The 14995-nt window shown below is 42.8% G+C and overlaps 1 protein-coding gene across 2 annotated transcripts in view; it reads right to left on the bottom strand.

The window, feature by feature from the left end:
• Positions 1–3292: 3292 nt before the first annotated feature.
• The window catches only part of FKBP1B (FKBP prolyl isomerase 1B), a 44183-nt gene continuing 32480 nt past the window's right edge, over positions 3293–14995 (bottom strand). For both annotated transcript variants that reach the window (XM_063150929.1, XM_063150930.1), the window contains 2 exons: positions 6598–6710; positions 3293–3996 (listed from right to left, as the gene is read on the bottom strand). In XM_063150929.1, the coding sequence (XP_063006999.1) occupies positions 3868–3996; positions 6598–6710 (242 nt within the window). In that variant the 3' untranslated portion in view covers positions 3293–3867. The remainder of the gene's footprint in view (positions 3997–6597; positions 6711–14995) is intronic.

Genomic DNA, 14995 nt, shown 5'->3' with positions numbered 1-14995 from the left:
GCTGCATGCTGGCAGCCTTGTTTTAAATCATATGCAAATACCACATTGCTTCTGTCAATAGCAGAGAGCATGGTGCTTGCACTGCAGTGTCTGTTTTGATGAGGATTTGATGCTGTTTGAAAAACATATATAAAAAGCAATTCTTTAGGGTAATAAGATTAATAAAAATTCCTTCAATGAATCCTCAAGATCCGCAGCTTTTGATTTCTCTGAGAGCTCAGCTGCCGACTTTCATTAAATATTCCATTTCATAGTTTTTCTTCAGTGCCTGTTCAGGGCTTTCAATGTCCCTGCACATGTAAAATGAAATAATAATTTGTACCTGCAAGACAGAGGGAATGGAAATGGAATGCCCAGAGGACTGTTTTGATGAGATCTACTCAAGATTTTGTTTGAAATGTAATATCAAAGAACAGGGAAATGAGTTCAGCTCATGAATGGCAGAGGGGCAGCAAATAAAGCAGATGTTACCAGGCTCACACTCTGCATCTGTGCTGGTTTTGTGTGTGCTCACTTCCCATTTAATTTTTCAGGAAGTAGGGCATGAAATTAAGACTCAAAGGTCATTTTTTTCCCATTGAAACTGTTTAGAAATTAGTAACAAGAGTATATCTGATTACACAGGCAATGACAGTAAATTTTTTCCATTCTATTATATAGAGGTAATAATTATAATGTGCTGTGTTGATCGATGATACAATTAAATAAATTAACGCATTCGCAGTCGAATAAAGAGCTGAAGATTACATTTCCTTGAAGACTTAATTTCCCTAAGTATCACAAAGCACAATTAGTTTTCCTTTCAGATTTTTTCTTTTTAATGAAATTGGCATGAAAAATGTAATTGTCCCTGTTTCCAACCAAGGTCTCTGCAGAGAGGAGGCGATGAGGGAGAGCTTCATCAGCCAGCTGTAATAAGAATTTTACAGAGTGGGTAATGGCTGGTTTGTGCTGGGAGGGCAGGAGGGAAGGGCACAGTGACAGCTCTGCAGACAGAAGTGATAAGATCAAGTATGATCAGCTCTCAGAGCCCAGCAGAAACGTGCTGGGTTTCCTGGTGAGAAACCCACAGGAGCAGAAGGGCAGAGCCGTGCCCTGCCCATTGCTCAGATGCAGCAGAAGCTCCCAAACAGCAAGGCCAAGAGGGGATGGAGGGAGCATGAGGCCATTCCAGGGTCACTCACACAACCCCTGGCATTGCCATTCCCTGTTGGGACATTCAGGAAGGGCCCCAAAGCAGGTGCTGATCTCTGGTGAGACCCCACCTGCTGCATCCTGCGCTGGGGTCCCAGCACAGGGAGGATGTGCACCTGTTGGAGCAAGTCCAGAGGAGGGACACCAGGATGATCAGAGGGATGGAGCACTCTCCCATGAGGAAAGGCTGAGAGAATTGGGATTGTTCAGCCTGGGAAAGAGAAGCTTTGGGGTGGCCTAACTGTGGCCTTCCAGTACCTGAAGACAGCTGTCTAGAAAGATGCAGAGACTATTCACAAGGACATGGAGTGACAGGACAAGGGGGAATGACTTCAAACTAGCAGAAAGCAGGGTTAGATCATAGATTAGGAAAAACATTCTTTACTGTGAGGGGTGGTGAGACACTGGCAAAGGTTCCCCAAAAGATTGGGGGTGTTCATCCCTGGGAGTGTTCAAGGCCAGGCTGGATGGGGCTTTGAATGACCTGGTTTAATGTTCCAGCCCATGGCAGGAGGCTGGAACAAATTTATCTTTAAGGTCCCTTCCAACCCAAACCATTCCGTGATTCTATCACACTTTGGGGTTTTTTTCATTTTTTAAATAAGCAATTAACTTAAACTGAGCCATTGATAGGAGCAGCTTAGACCAATGTGCTGAATGAAACTGTGTTTGACAGGCACAACAGAGCCATACCACCTTTAACCAAGACTTTGGGAAGTGCAGTCTGTGACCCAGTGATGAAAGGAAGGCCAGCAACAGAGGCCAGGGCAGTGGCAAAGGAGAGCAGGACCTTTTCAAATTATTTGGGAAAGCTGGTGGACATCAGATCTTGACAGATCCAATCACGAATTTTTAACAGGAAATTAGCGTGCCCTAAATAAAGGAACTATTGGTGAAGGTCTTACCCAGCTGCTGCAGTGACCTGAGATTTCCAACAAGAAAAGGATTCTGCAAATCCCTTCCTTTCTTTATGGAAAGCAGAATGAGAAAAAGATTTACTCCACTTAGTGTATAAAAATCCATAAGATATGGATTTATGGGTTTATTAATTAACAAGCTGAAATAAATGCAGCTCTGTGGGTAAAATGAACACCTGGAGAGAGAAGACCACAAGCCATGGACCCTGGCCAGATCACCAGTCTTGCTTTTCTGGCTCATTCTCTCTCCCAGCTCCAGGAGGTGTCACCTGGGGACATCTCTGTAGCTTTGCTGTCTGACTGCTCATGCTGGGAGTGTTCTCCTTACACGGATACAGAAACAGCACAACTGTTTGAAATATTACCATCAATACATCTCTTAGTCAAAAACCATGCAAATAGTTTACAGTCAAGTTAAATAAAAGTAACATCACGACCCTGGTTTTCTACAGCAAATAGGAAAAATGAGCCTAATGGAAAGAAATCAGACAAGGCAAAATAACAGCACAGAGAAAGCCTTGCTGATCAGGTCCTGCTCCCAAATCCAGGTAACTAACAGCCAACACATTTTCCTGCCTCCAGAGGAGAAACCAGCATTTCATGAATTCATATAAGCAGCAAATGAAATAAATATGTCAGAGTCTCAAGTGCCAGAGGCCCAGTGCACAAGGTCAGTTTGCAGGCTTTGTAAACAGCAGCAGCTGCTACAGCCTAAAAACCCCAGAGTGTTCAGTGGCCACATCATCCCACAGCTCGGATTTCTTTTGAAAGGTGGATGCACATAATCCTGCTCTTTTCTAGCCTTGCTCAGCTCCAGCAGAAAATATTACACTAGTTCTGCTGTTGTAAAGGCACATAATTAGACCAGCACTGCATGTCTTTGACAAGCAGCACTTTCCATCTCTTCAGCAGCCAAATTCTGGCCAGAGTTGAGGGGCCATAGAGGCAGGGGAAACAGTGAGTCAGGAAAATTGTCCCAGCACCCCTTACTTGCATGTCCCTGGTACCTCTGGTCCCACAGAGATCTTCCACTGGGCCATCTCTAATACAAGCAGTGCATGGAGCTACATGTATTTCATATAAGAGAAATAATTAACAAAAAATGGGTTGATGATTGAAGAACTTCTTGTACAGTAAAGAGCATCCCAGTAGACAGAAGAGAAAAACAGGATGAGAAATGGTAAAGTATCAAGATTTTATTGTTTTATATATATACTTATAACTCTTAAATGAGACAGTATTTTTTTAAAACAGCAGCAAGCAGAACGTACAAGTTGAGAAAAGTGGCAGCGCAGGTAACTCTGTTTGGCTAATGCCCGTTCATGTACAAGGCGTACATTGGATTTTTTTCTTCTGAGCACCTTTTGTGGTTATTTTTTCTTGGTTTAAGTGTACAGTAAGGCAGTGGTTTTTTCAATAAGGAATATATATATATATATATATTTATATTTATGTATATTTTCAGTCATCACCGTGAATTCTTCGTACATGCAAATCCAATAAAATGTACAACTCGGAAATGTTACACCGGGAGACATTTTTCCTCAGAGCAAAGCTTCTAATAAAAGGCAAATACAGACACCACAAAGTTAGAAAAGAGAAGGAAGGCATAGGAAACCAAGAGCCAGGCGCTACTGACAGGACAGCTTGAGCAGGGAAGGTTGGGGTTCCAGTGAAGATTCCTCCCGCTGCTGGCAAGGCGGGAAGGAACGGGTGGTTATTAACAGATGTCTCCAGCCAACTCCCTCAGGAAGGTTCACTCTAACCTGAGAAGCTCCACATCAAAGAGGAGTGTGGCATTGGGAGGTATGACCCCAGGGTGGCCTGTGGCTCCATAGGCCATCTCAGGTGTGCAGGTCAACTTTGCTCTTTGTCCTAAGCTCATCTGTGTTTTGGACATTGGAGAAAGGAAAAGAGAACACACACACAAAAAAAAAAACAGAATTAGGAGGAAAACAAAAAAAAATCATTGCCTGGCAGATTTACAGAATCAAGAGGTGTTGGGATCACTAGATTCATAGAATTGTTTTTTTGGAAAAGACCTTTAAGTTTATTGAGTCTGAGGTTTGGAAGGGGAAGATCTTTAAGGTCCCTTCCAACCCAAGCCACTCTACGATTCTGAGTCCAAGTGGTTTCACTTCAAGCTGAAGCTGCCACAAAGAGCTCAGACATGGGCATGGGCCTCCTCAATGGTCTGCACTCTCACAGCAGTTATTTAAACTGCCAGAACCAGCCTGGAAGTGACACAAAGTCTTTTTAACACAATGCTTGGTCCATCCTGCCTATACCAGGGCAGGCTGCAGGAGGTCTGAGCTCCTCCTGTGGAGCACAGGGTACAAGGAACACCATCAGCAGGCACTGGGAAAGGCCCTCAGAGCTCTCTGTTCATGAGAGATCAGTGCTCAACACAGCCAGGTTCAGCACTTATTTCCCTAAACTCAGTCCAAGCCTCAGGGCAGAGATCTCACTTATGCTACGTATCCAGGCACCGAGCCCTTGTACCTGGATGGGCAGGAATGCTGATTTCCCTCACTCCAGGCTGGTTCTGAAGGGAACTGCTCACTGAGATGTGGAGTTATCTTCTAACTGAGTATTTTGGAACATTTTCAAAGTGCTGTCCATGCATCATACACTGATGATGGAATATTCACTGGCCAAGAAATGTCCCCTCATTTGAAGCAGTGATTTTAACTCAGACCTCTCTCCCAAGATTGGGCACATCACTGGACTACAGATGATGTGATACCTCTTGGTTGAGAATATTTTCAGGTTCTATGAAATATACAAAGCTAGAAAGTCAATTACTTTGGGTAGAAGAAAAATGGGGATATGAACTTTCCCACATTTGAGGAGTACTCATGGCATGGGGCTGAGGATGTCCAAGCTGATGGCCTCCCCTGGTCCCCACAGAGATTTTGCATGGGGCTGGCTGTCCAGTGCTTGGATGTGTCCCTGCAAAGCAGGCAGCTGGTAGGTCATGCCTGGGGTTTTAGGTTTGAGGCAAACTTGAACTTCGAGAAGCTGAGCAGAGAAATGCAGACAGACCCTGCTGACACCTGACAGTCATTACACCAAGGTTTGTGAAATCTGTGAGCTGGACACAGGGACCTGCCTCGTTCCAAGAGACTCTGTCCAGCACACTCCCCAAATCCCTCAAACCTGGGCTGGAAGGAGACAGCCACGAGCTCGACTTGTGTCAGCGATCCACTAGGAGGAGCAGGAGGGCAGCCTGTGGCCACACGGGCTCCTGGCATGGCTCTCGGCCACTTATTTTCTAAGGGACAAAAGCTGGGGAGTGAGAACAGTCAAGGAAGGGATTACTTGATTCTCCCAGCACTTGTTGATGCTGCTTTATCTGCACTGGTTTCTCCTTCCTACAGCTCTGCAGCCCTGAGCTTTCTTAGGTCTTTCTGCAAAGCAAATAATCAACAGTCCAACTCAAATCCTTCAGAGGAAGATGGTATTTTTCAGAGTCTAGGATTCCTCAAATGGACTTCTCTGGCTGGAGAGAGGGGAATGCTTACACTGCTTTCTCCACAGGGCTGGAAACCCTTGTCTCTTCCACCCCTCTCTGGCAAAGCATGGTTGCATCATTTCTCAGTGGATTTTTTCTCATTTTGCATTCTTCCCTTCTCTCTATTTAAGCATAAGACCTTGTTCCTGTTAAAGTTGTTCCTGTAAGAGCATTTGAACAGTTGCCTCCTACACTGAGCTCTTGGATCCTGAAATGGGAAGTCAGGAGAAATTTGAACCCTGATCTCATTCACTCGTGCTCTTGAGCAGCCTGATCACACTCCTCGTGTGTGGGGGGCCCTCAGAGCACTGCACAAAAAGCAAGCCCTGGCAGTGAATTGTAATTTGGGGCTTTTACTGTGCCGGTACTCAAACTGCAATCAGTGGAGGGCAGTTTTCTTTCTCTCAGCACAGGTCTGGTCAGTGAATGTTTTGCAGCTGGGAGTCTGAAGTAGTAAAAATGTACCAGTGCAGTTTGGTACCGTATCCAGTCAGGGTCAGAACCTGTAGCTGGGTCATGGATGTCATCAGAAAGGGCAGCTTGGGCTTCTATGGAGTAGCTGAATAGACATCACTCCATAAAAAGCTGCCACCTCAATGTTTTAGAGGCCACTGCTGTTCGTGGAGCTGCCCATGGCAGAGGGACAGAGCTTACATGGCACCTGGGGAGGGGACTTCACCTCTCCCCTCCCAAATGCATACCATGGGGAAAGGCTCATGAGCAGGGGATAGCCATGGATGGATGGATGGATGGATGGATGGATGGATGGATGGATGGATGGATGGATGGATGGATGGATGGATGGATGGAAACTACAGGAAATATTGTGCTCAAATGCACCATGCTTTCACAAAAACACTTCATATCCTTCACTGTGATTTCCACTTGGTCTTGTTACCACTGCCCTGGACACTGCTGAGCTCACACACCCTTCAGCCAGCTCCAGGTTCAGACAGAACAATTTATTTGTACCTGTGTAACACCTTCTTCAAATCCTTTAATGACTTCTTGCCTGCCAATCTTGAACCTGAAAGGCTTGTTTCTGTCTCTGGAGGAATCAAACTTCTTTCCATTCTGTAGCATTCCTGCCAAAACAAGACACATGGTTTCAGTCTGAGATACATCTAAATTTAAGTGCTGGAGGAGAGGGAAGGAGTGAAAAATTAATGTTGGTCACATCAGCTGCTCATTTCCATTTTTACTTTAAAGCCTCATTCAAAAGGCAGGAGAGGCAACTGCAGTGGCACCATATTGTTACCTTTGCCTTCCTGTAATTTAGACTCTAAAATAGAAATTATTTTTACTGTTCTCAATGCAATAGGTTATGACCCATGTTGCACCAAACATTGCACAGACATACAGAAGAGCTGTTGTTTGCACAGTGGAGCTCTCTGCCTCAGTGGATAAAGGCAGGCAAGGAACAAGTGGGAGGCAGCAGAAGAGAGAATCCCAAGGCAGGTGCCTGATCCAGGGCTGCCCCTAATAGCGTGTGTTACACAAACAGAGCCATCCCACACCATGTGTGCGAAACCTCTACACAACGTGACAACTGCAGCTCTCCTCATACAGAGAGAACAGAAGAGACTCTGCAGTCACAAATATGAAAGCAGCAGAGACATTTATATAAATGTTCTACTACCCTTGTTTTTCATGTTTTCATTCGGAGACAGTCCCAGAAGATGTGACTTGTTCCTTTGCATGGGCACTGCTTCAATCCATGGGTTTTGAACACATGCCCAGATTCCTCAGCAATTGGACAAACCTTCACAGAGCACTACATGATCAGCTATTCTCCTTCTCTTTTCAAATTGTGGCTGATTACAGTAGCTTTCAATTTAGAAGTACCTGGCACTCAAAATGCTTTACTCTGGATATTGCAGGGTTAGGCTGATATTTATATATTAGAATCAATCCTTTCTTTGTAGTGCTGTAGAGTCAGTGTTGTAGGCATACACCATGACTCTTCTATGCAAGGGGTTGCACAAAGAGAAGTTAATTCATCTGAGAAAGACTTTGGTTGCAAAGAACATTAACAAGTCCATCTTTGAAAGAAAATGCTGAGAAAAAGTGTCTTTAAGATTCAGTATCAAAGATACAGTCTTACTAGCTTCTTTCCATTAAAGCAGTTATATTAACAGATCAGCTTGATGCACAAATTTTATTTTTCAGTGAAAACCATCAAATATTATCCAATAACAAGGAGGCATATTTTGCTTGCTTAAAAAGTCTGTACTACAAATCAAAGGTAAATATGAAGAGATGTGCCAGAATGAAAAACAGAGACTAAAAAGGTAGGATTCATTTTGCCAACTTTTAGGCTTCTAAGATGTACCCAGCTACTTCTGAGCTAATTACTCAGAGAAAATAGATAATCAAGTCAGAGAAAAATGCACTTTCAGGGAGCAATTCATCTAACCAAATCTAGGGATGTACATTAGGACATAATGAATCACATCCCAGCAGTGCCTGTTTCTGTGCAATGAATAAAGGACAGTCCAAACAACAGCTCAGACACAGACGTCTCCAAATTCATTAGTAGTTAAATCAGTGGCAATGGAGTTCTTGACTTGCAGTTATGAGCACACAGTGTTTGATTATTCCAGTGGGGTTCTCTGTCCAGATATTTTACATCAATATTAAAATCAAATGCCATATTAAGGCACATTAGCCATTAGCCAAGTCCAACATTTGTCCAAGTTGGTCTTTCAGACACACCTGTGCATGTGCTCAAGGCTTTAGAAAGAAAACTGTGGAGTAACCTGCCCATAAGGAATGTTTCATAACCATTAGTGCCTGACATAATCCTTTAGTTTTTCACAGTCAAATAATGAAGTGCTGTATGTGTGCTCTCATGCAAGTGCATGGAATCACAGAACCACAGAATCAGTGAGGTTGGACAAGACCTCTGAGATCACTGAGTCCAACCTTTGATTCAATGCCACCTTGTCAAACAGAACATGGCACTGAGTACCACATCCAGGTGACTCCACCACCTCCCTGGGCAGCTCATTCCAGTGGCTAATTACCCTTTCTGAGAAGAAATTTCTCCTAATGTCCAACCTAAACCTGTCCTGGCAGAGTCTGAGGCCGTTTTCTCTTGTTCTGTCCCCTGCTCCCTGGGAGCAGAGCCTGACCCCCACTGGCTGCACCCTCCTGTCAGGGAGTTGTAGGGAGTGATGAGCTCCCTTTCTCCAGACCGAGCACTCCCAGCTCCCTCAGCCACTCCTCATAGGATTTACCCTCAAGACCCCTCCCCAGCACCATTGCCCTTCTCTGGACTCACTCCAGCCCCTCCATGTCCTTCCCAAACTGAGGGGCCAGAATTGGACATAGAACTCAAGGAATGGCCTCACCAATACAGGGGGAAATTCCCATATACTGTGCAATGTATCAGCTCAGGGATAGCCACAAACCCCTCCAGGCAGGCTGGGAAGCCACAGCAGCTCCCGAACAAGCTACAGATTAAGATGGATTCATTTATAATATAGAAATTCAGCCTGTACTGAGGGAGGGCAGGCAGGGAGAAGCAGCTCAGGGGGAACTCTCAGGCATATAATATAATCCTTTTTGAAGTATTTGATCTTAAATTTAAGTGACAGTCCTTCCTCAGAGCACTTTTATTTTTAAACACATCATAAAACCTTATGATTCTATGAAATGGAAGGAGACTACTACAGAATCCCAATATTTAATAGTTTTAATATTAAAACTTAGTATTGTCATTACAGCTTGCATGTTCAAAGTACCCAAACATTAATTACTCTTCACATTAGCCCAAGGAGGTAAAGAAGATATTTATTACAAGATAGCCTCAATCTGAAAGTTCAGATTCAGATGCAAAGTTCCACAACACTTTATTATGCATTCATCTCATTTTGTAATTAAATCCTATTAAAACTCTTAGCTAAAAGCTCTGATGGTTTACAAACACCCCACATCAAACCAGTGACAGAATCAGAATTAAATCTTCAGAGATTCTGACAACAGCTCCTGGACAATGTTTCCCCTTTAAAGCAATATTTCCATCTTCCCATGAGCTTGCTAGTTTGATACACCATTTAAAAATAAATTCATTTCACTAGAAAATGCCCACAGAAGATGTGTTAGACCTTGTAGAAGAAATCAGGCTTTTCTATATTTACAGCAACATCCTATTTTCAGCAACAACTGAAAATTCATGAGGTTATGGATTCACAAATGTAACTTCCTGTGCCATCATCTTATTGCTTTTGGAAGACAAACTGGAATGCAGAGTCAAATGTTGTCTGTATTCACTGAAGCTCTGGCAGGAGGGTCAGTTTTTATGTGAGTGCCCTTTAAATGCACATCCAGTCTGGAAATGAGTCAGAGGCTCCATGTGCCCTGAAGAAGTTCCGATGCGGATTTAGATGTGAACTTTAGATCTTTTTTATCTCAGATTCTGAGAGCTAGAGTTAGCTCTGCAGGCTCCTGGGAGCTAAAACAGCACAATGCTTTATTTTCTCTTTTGCTAATGCATCAATTGATTTTTTTTTTGGTGAAAAAATTGATTTTGTTAATATTCTTCAACAAGGATGGATGCCCATCTTCAGCCTACATCTTTATTTATCTAGCTAACAGCAAGGAGAAAAAACTCCACAATTTGGAACTCAGAAACAACATTGTTTTGCAAGTCAGAACAATCAATAAGAGTTTTGACTGAGCAAGGACATCTAGATGCCTATAAGGAAGGCTACTTGTAAAAAAAACCCTTAGGTTTCTGAAAGGGAACAATCATTGTATTAAAATAATTAATTGCACAAACTTGGTTATCAGAATATGGCACAGATTTGAAAACATTCTGATCTACAAGGCATCCTAATTGAAAACCAGGTTTTAAAAATTAAAAGGGTGTAGAAAAGGAGACATTTCAGATCATGGGTTCTACTGAATCTCTGATGTTCAGCTCATTGAAGCTGCAGATTAAAGAGCAGCTGGATCATTTTATTAAGGAACATGACCACAGATCCATCCAAACTGCCAGGACTACATTGCCATTTGGGCTAAACTGGCAGTGAAAACACAGCTTCAGGAGAGGTTCAGCACAAGTTATTACTTCTTATTAAAACACAGGTGTGCCTGCAGCTGTGTCTGCACTGCTTTTTAACACTGCACTACTTTAGCTAAGATCCCATCACTGAAGTCTGTTTCCTAAGGGGAGAGGGCTAATGAAATGAGACTGCCTGCACTTGCCTAATAATGGGAGATTCTTTGAGCCAATTTCAACCCCATTTGGCAGAGGAATAGGGATCATGCCAACATTAAGACCCAATGCATGCAATGAAAAAAATCTGTGTAGAAAGAAGAGCCTGTAAGAGCTTCTACCAAGAGAAAGGCTCAGTCTTTGTTATCAAAGAAACTCTATTATTGAGGAGAGGCCAGGAATGGAAAGGCTGGAGAACAGACTAAATTTATTTTTCTTTCATCTGAGAAAAATTCAGCTGGGAATATAAGCAATCACACAGCACAAATCCATGGAACCATCCCAGCTGTTAGACACCTAATACACCTATTGTCCCAACAAAACCCTGCCCCAAACCATGGCCCCAAACTGTTATCCACACCAAGGATGGACGGAGAGAGAACACTGGAGGCATCCACAGATAGTCTGTCAAGCTTCTGTGCCTGAATCTGGAAAATTCATGTGTAAATTCTACTGCTAAGGTTATCCACTTCAAAGGTACAAACTGGGTTTCAACCTGACATCTAGGCTACTCCTGTGGTTAATGGAGAAAGAGAGGTATCTCCAAGAATGATTCATCCCACCTAGATTTAGGTGTTAGGGCTGAAATAACCTTCTGGAACTGTTTATCATTCTCAGTCCACTATCTTAAAAAAGGTAAGGTACCTTAAACCAAATGCTAGACTGCCAGGTCTAGACTGCCCCTCACTAGGGCCCTAGAGAAGCAGTATGAGCTCAGCCATCCATCCCTAAATGAAACAGGCAAAATTGCATTCCAGGCTTCACTGACTCCGCTGTTTACTGAATCATTTGTCTCTGCAGTGTTGACAAATTCTGGGAATCAGAAAAAGAAGATTCTAATACAGAACAAATCTCTTGATTTCACTAGTTGCTCTTTTTTTATCCTGTACAATGGGATTCACTTACCTCACAAGTATTGAGGGGATAAACTGAATTAATAGGTGACCTTCAAAAAACAGCATCATCCATCTAGGAAGTATTCCATTGGTATACTTTTTCAAACAGTAATTACCTACAGCATGTAAAGGCAATACATATGCTTGAAGACAGCTACTTCCTGAACACATTTTGGCAGCAGAAAGAGGGGCAGATACTCAGCAGTTTCTAGGACACTATCCATTTCATTTTATGTAGACCAGAGGCTCTTCAGGACAGGGACTATATTCTGATGCCACTCAATGCCATCACCTTTCCAATTACGCCCTGTAATCAATTTGTGCTGTTAGGAACATAATCTTTCAGTTTGGTTCCTAGGACTTTCTGAGGAGATAATGTTGCTGTGGGTTAAGAATTTTTATCTCAAGTGTTTCTTTTTTTCATCATAAAATATATTGTTTCTATGTCAAAATATATCCATATTCTGTCAGGAGAATATCACAAAGGCTGGAAATTCTGATCTTCCCCCCATTTACAACATGCAACTATTACTAATAATGAGTTTTAGCCTGGAAAATATATTATTAGAAGGGTCCTAGAAACTGCACAAAAGTCCTTGTATAAACATTGATGACTTCCCAATGTACAGAGGAAGGCACAGTTCAGCACGATCCCTGAAGTTGTGGTGAGAGAAACACTTCCATAAAGTCACAAATCACATCCCAGGTTGATTCACACCAGCAGAACTCCACTGTGATATTACTTGCATTTTACATTAAAATAGATCAGTTGTCTTCAGGATTCAATTCTGAAATACTGTGGCAAAGGATTCCCTGCATTCAGTGGTGTTCCTGCCTTAGCTTGTGGCTGAGTATCAAGCTAACACACCTGAAAAAAGTGTGGCTCCCTCAGGAACCAAAACAATTCCCCTATGTCTTGGTGGTAAATGCAGAGATCTGAGCAACAGTTTTCTAGGCAATACTGTCGGTGCCTTCCCAGGACCTAACTCTCCAACACATTCCATCAGAATCCAGATGTGCATCAGTCAACATCTCACACTTCTTCCATCTTAATGTCATTATTATCTCAAAATTCAATTCACCATTTTACACATTTCTGTCATAACAACAGCTCCCAGTAACCTGGCCCTGAGCCTGTTCCTGCCACAGCACAGTGAGCAGCACACACCTCTGATTCCCTTGCTTGGACTTCCAAAGCAAACTCCTCTGGAAAAATTTGTTGTCTCATTAATTTTGCTGATGGCTATTGTAATGGAAACAAAGAGTGTTGAATGTGAGCTGGAAGATGCTTTTGTTCTCTTCCCTGTGTTGGAATAGGGGCCACCTTACTGTGTCCTGTCTGGGGACTTTGGCAACTGAACTGCAAAGGAAGCCTCACTTTTCCAGGGAAAGGCTCAACAATAGAGGTTTAGCACCACTACAAGCACTCAGTTTTATCCTGCTAACATTTTCTCTGCTTAATATAAACAAAGTCTTATGTGGAAAAAAGGATTTACTGTCTTAGACTGCATTTTCCTGACAGCTTGCAGCCACTTATGAAAAAATTGTTTCTTTAAGGGAAGTTTCAGTCTAGAGGGATAACAGTTGAAAAAAAGGGGGAAGGGGATAAGCAAAACTCTGCGGCATATCAGCTCTTTACCACAATTATTTCATTTTGTCTAGAAAGGCAACAGCAAGGACTTGAATGTGCCATTTGTTGCCATGACAAACTGACTCAAAGCAGAGAAGTGGGAAATGGATAGTGGTGGTGGGCATTTCCCAGCTCCTGCCACTGCAGCACACTTCATGCTTCATCTTTTGAACACTGGCAGCCTTGCTACTTCATTTTCTTCCTGTATTAGATACTCATATATCTTTAATGTGGAGTAAGAGCAGCACAATCAATTATTTATTATGCAGCTGACAGCGTGCAATGAAGACACAACAGACAACTCCTCAATAATGCATCACCGTGGGCTATGAATGAATCACTGCTGCACAACCACAAGGCAAAATGAAAGAACCTTGCACTTAGCTCGACTTCACAGCCAGGAAAATTACCTGCAATTGTCTAGCTCACTCTGCTGAAAGGCATTATTCTGTCCTAGCGGCTTTAGGGATTTGCATACTTTTAAAAGAAGGAAAAGTAGATTTACCTTCAAGGGAGATTTGGGGCTCACTAAGCATATTCTACATAAGTTGTAAAGAGAAAACAATTCCTCTGGTATCCCATCACCTTAAAAAAGTAATTTTATTTTAGAGTTTGAGTCTGTTACTGTTACGAAGTTCAGCTGTAAAATATACATGTACTGCAGCATAAGGCAAATTTCATTTGAATAAGCACGGCAGAATCAGGTCAGTGTGGGAATGCTACTGAGGGGGACGATAAATGTCTAAAGCAGCATTTTAGAGAGAATAGATTAATAGAGAAATACTTTGGATCTCTTGTTTCTCTATCCCCAAACACCATGTCCTGTTACACAGGGTTCTGCAGGAAGAGGGAATGTTCCTCACTGGTCTGGGTCTTTCTGTCCCTACCCTCTGGTAGCAGCCCAGAAGCACAAAAACCAGTTCAAGCATGACTGTAATACAAAGAAGAGAGTCTGCAAGATTTCCCACACAAACACAAGCAGCAGAGCTTGCCCAAAGAATTCTGAGCACCTACTGCACCATTAAAACAGAGCAATAAAATAATCTTTTTTTTAAATCTTGGTTTCTTTCTCAGTCTCATCCTATGGCACATGTATTTCCTTCCCTCCTCCCTTTTTGTTTCATGGTTGCCTGTGTTGTGGTGGCATGGATTTCACATTTTAGCCTGTGGCACATACACAACTGTAGGTGACCTCCCACTGGGAAGTTACACACTTGTGTAGCAGGTAAACCACACTGAAACAGGTGTGAGTGTGCCAGCCACTGTCTCTCAGGGTACCACACCAGAAGGGCCCAAGGTGGAACTCCAGAGTTCTCAACACATATCTGGGGGCAGGGAGCATGGAAAAGCACCAGAAAAGCATCTTCAGAAAGCTCTGAGCATGGCTGTGAGATCACATGAGAGGGGACTTGGGGTAAAAGCACCAGGTTCTTAATTCCTCTTCTGTGCCAGGGAAGAAACTGCCAGAAGAAACACCTTCCAGCCCAACATGACAAACTTACCAGCAGCTAGGTGTGCTTTAATGATAAGCTGTTCTCAGACTGGGTATTTTTTTTTGGTTTTCAGCTGTCCAGCCTTGTAGTACGATCCATTCTGAATAAAATTTGTGCTAAAATCTTCATT

Source organism: Melospiza melodia, chromosome 3 (assembly GCF_035770615.1).
Source record: "Melospiza melodia melodia isolate bMelMel2 chromosome 3, bMelMel2.pri, whole genome shotgun sequence".
Classification (NCBI taxonomy): Eukaryota; Metazoa; Chordata; class Aves; order Passeriformes; family Passerellidae; genus Melospiza; species Melospiza melodia.
The sequence above is the reverse complement of the archived record's forward strand: the minus strand, read 5'-3'. Positions and strand labels throughout refer to the sequence as shown.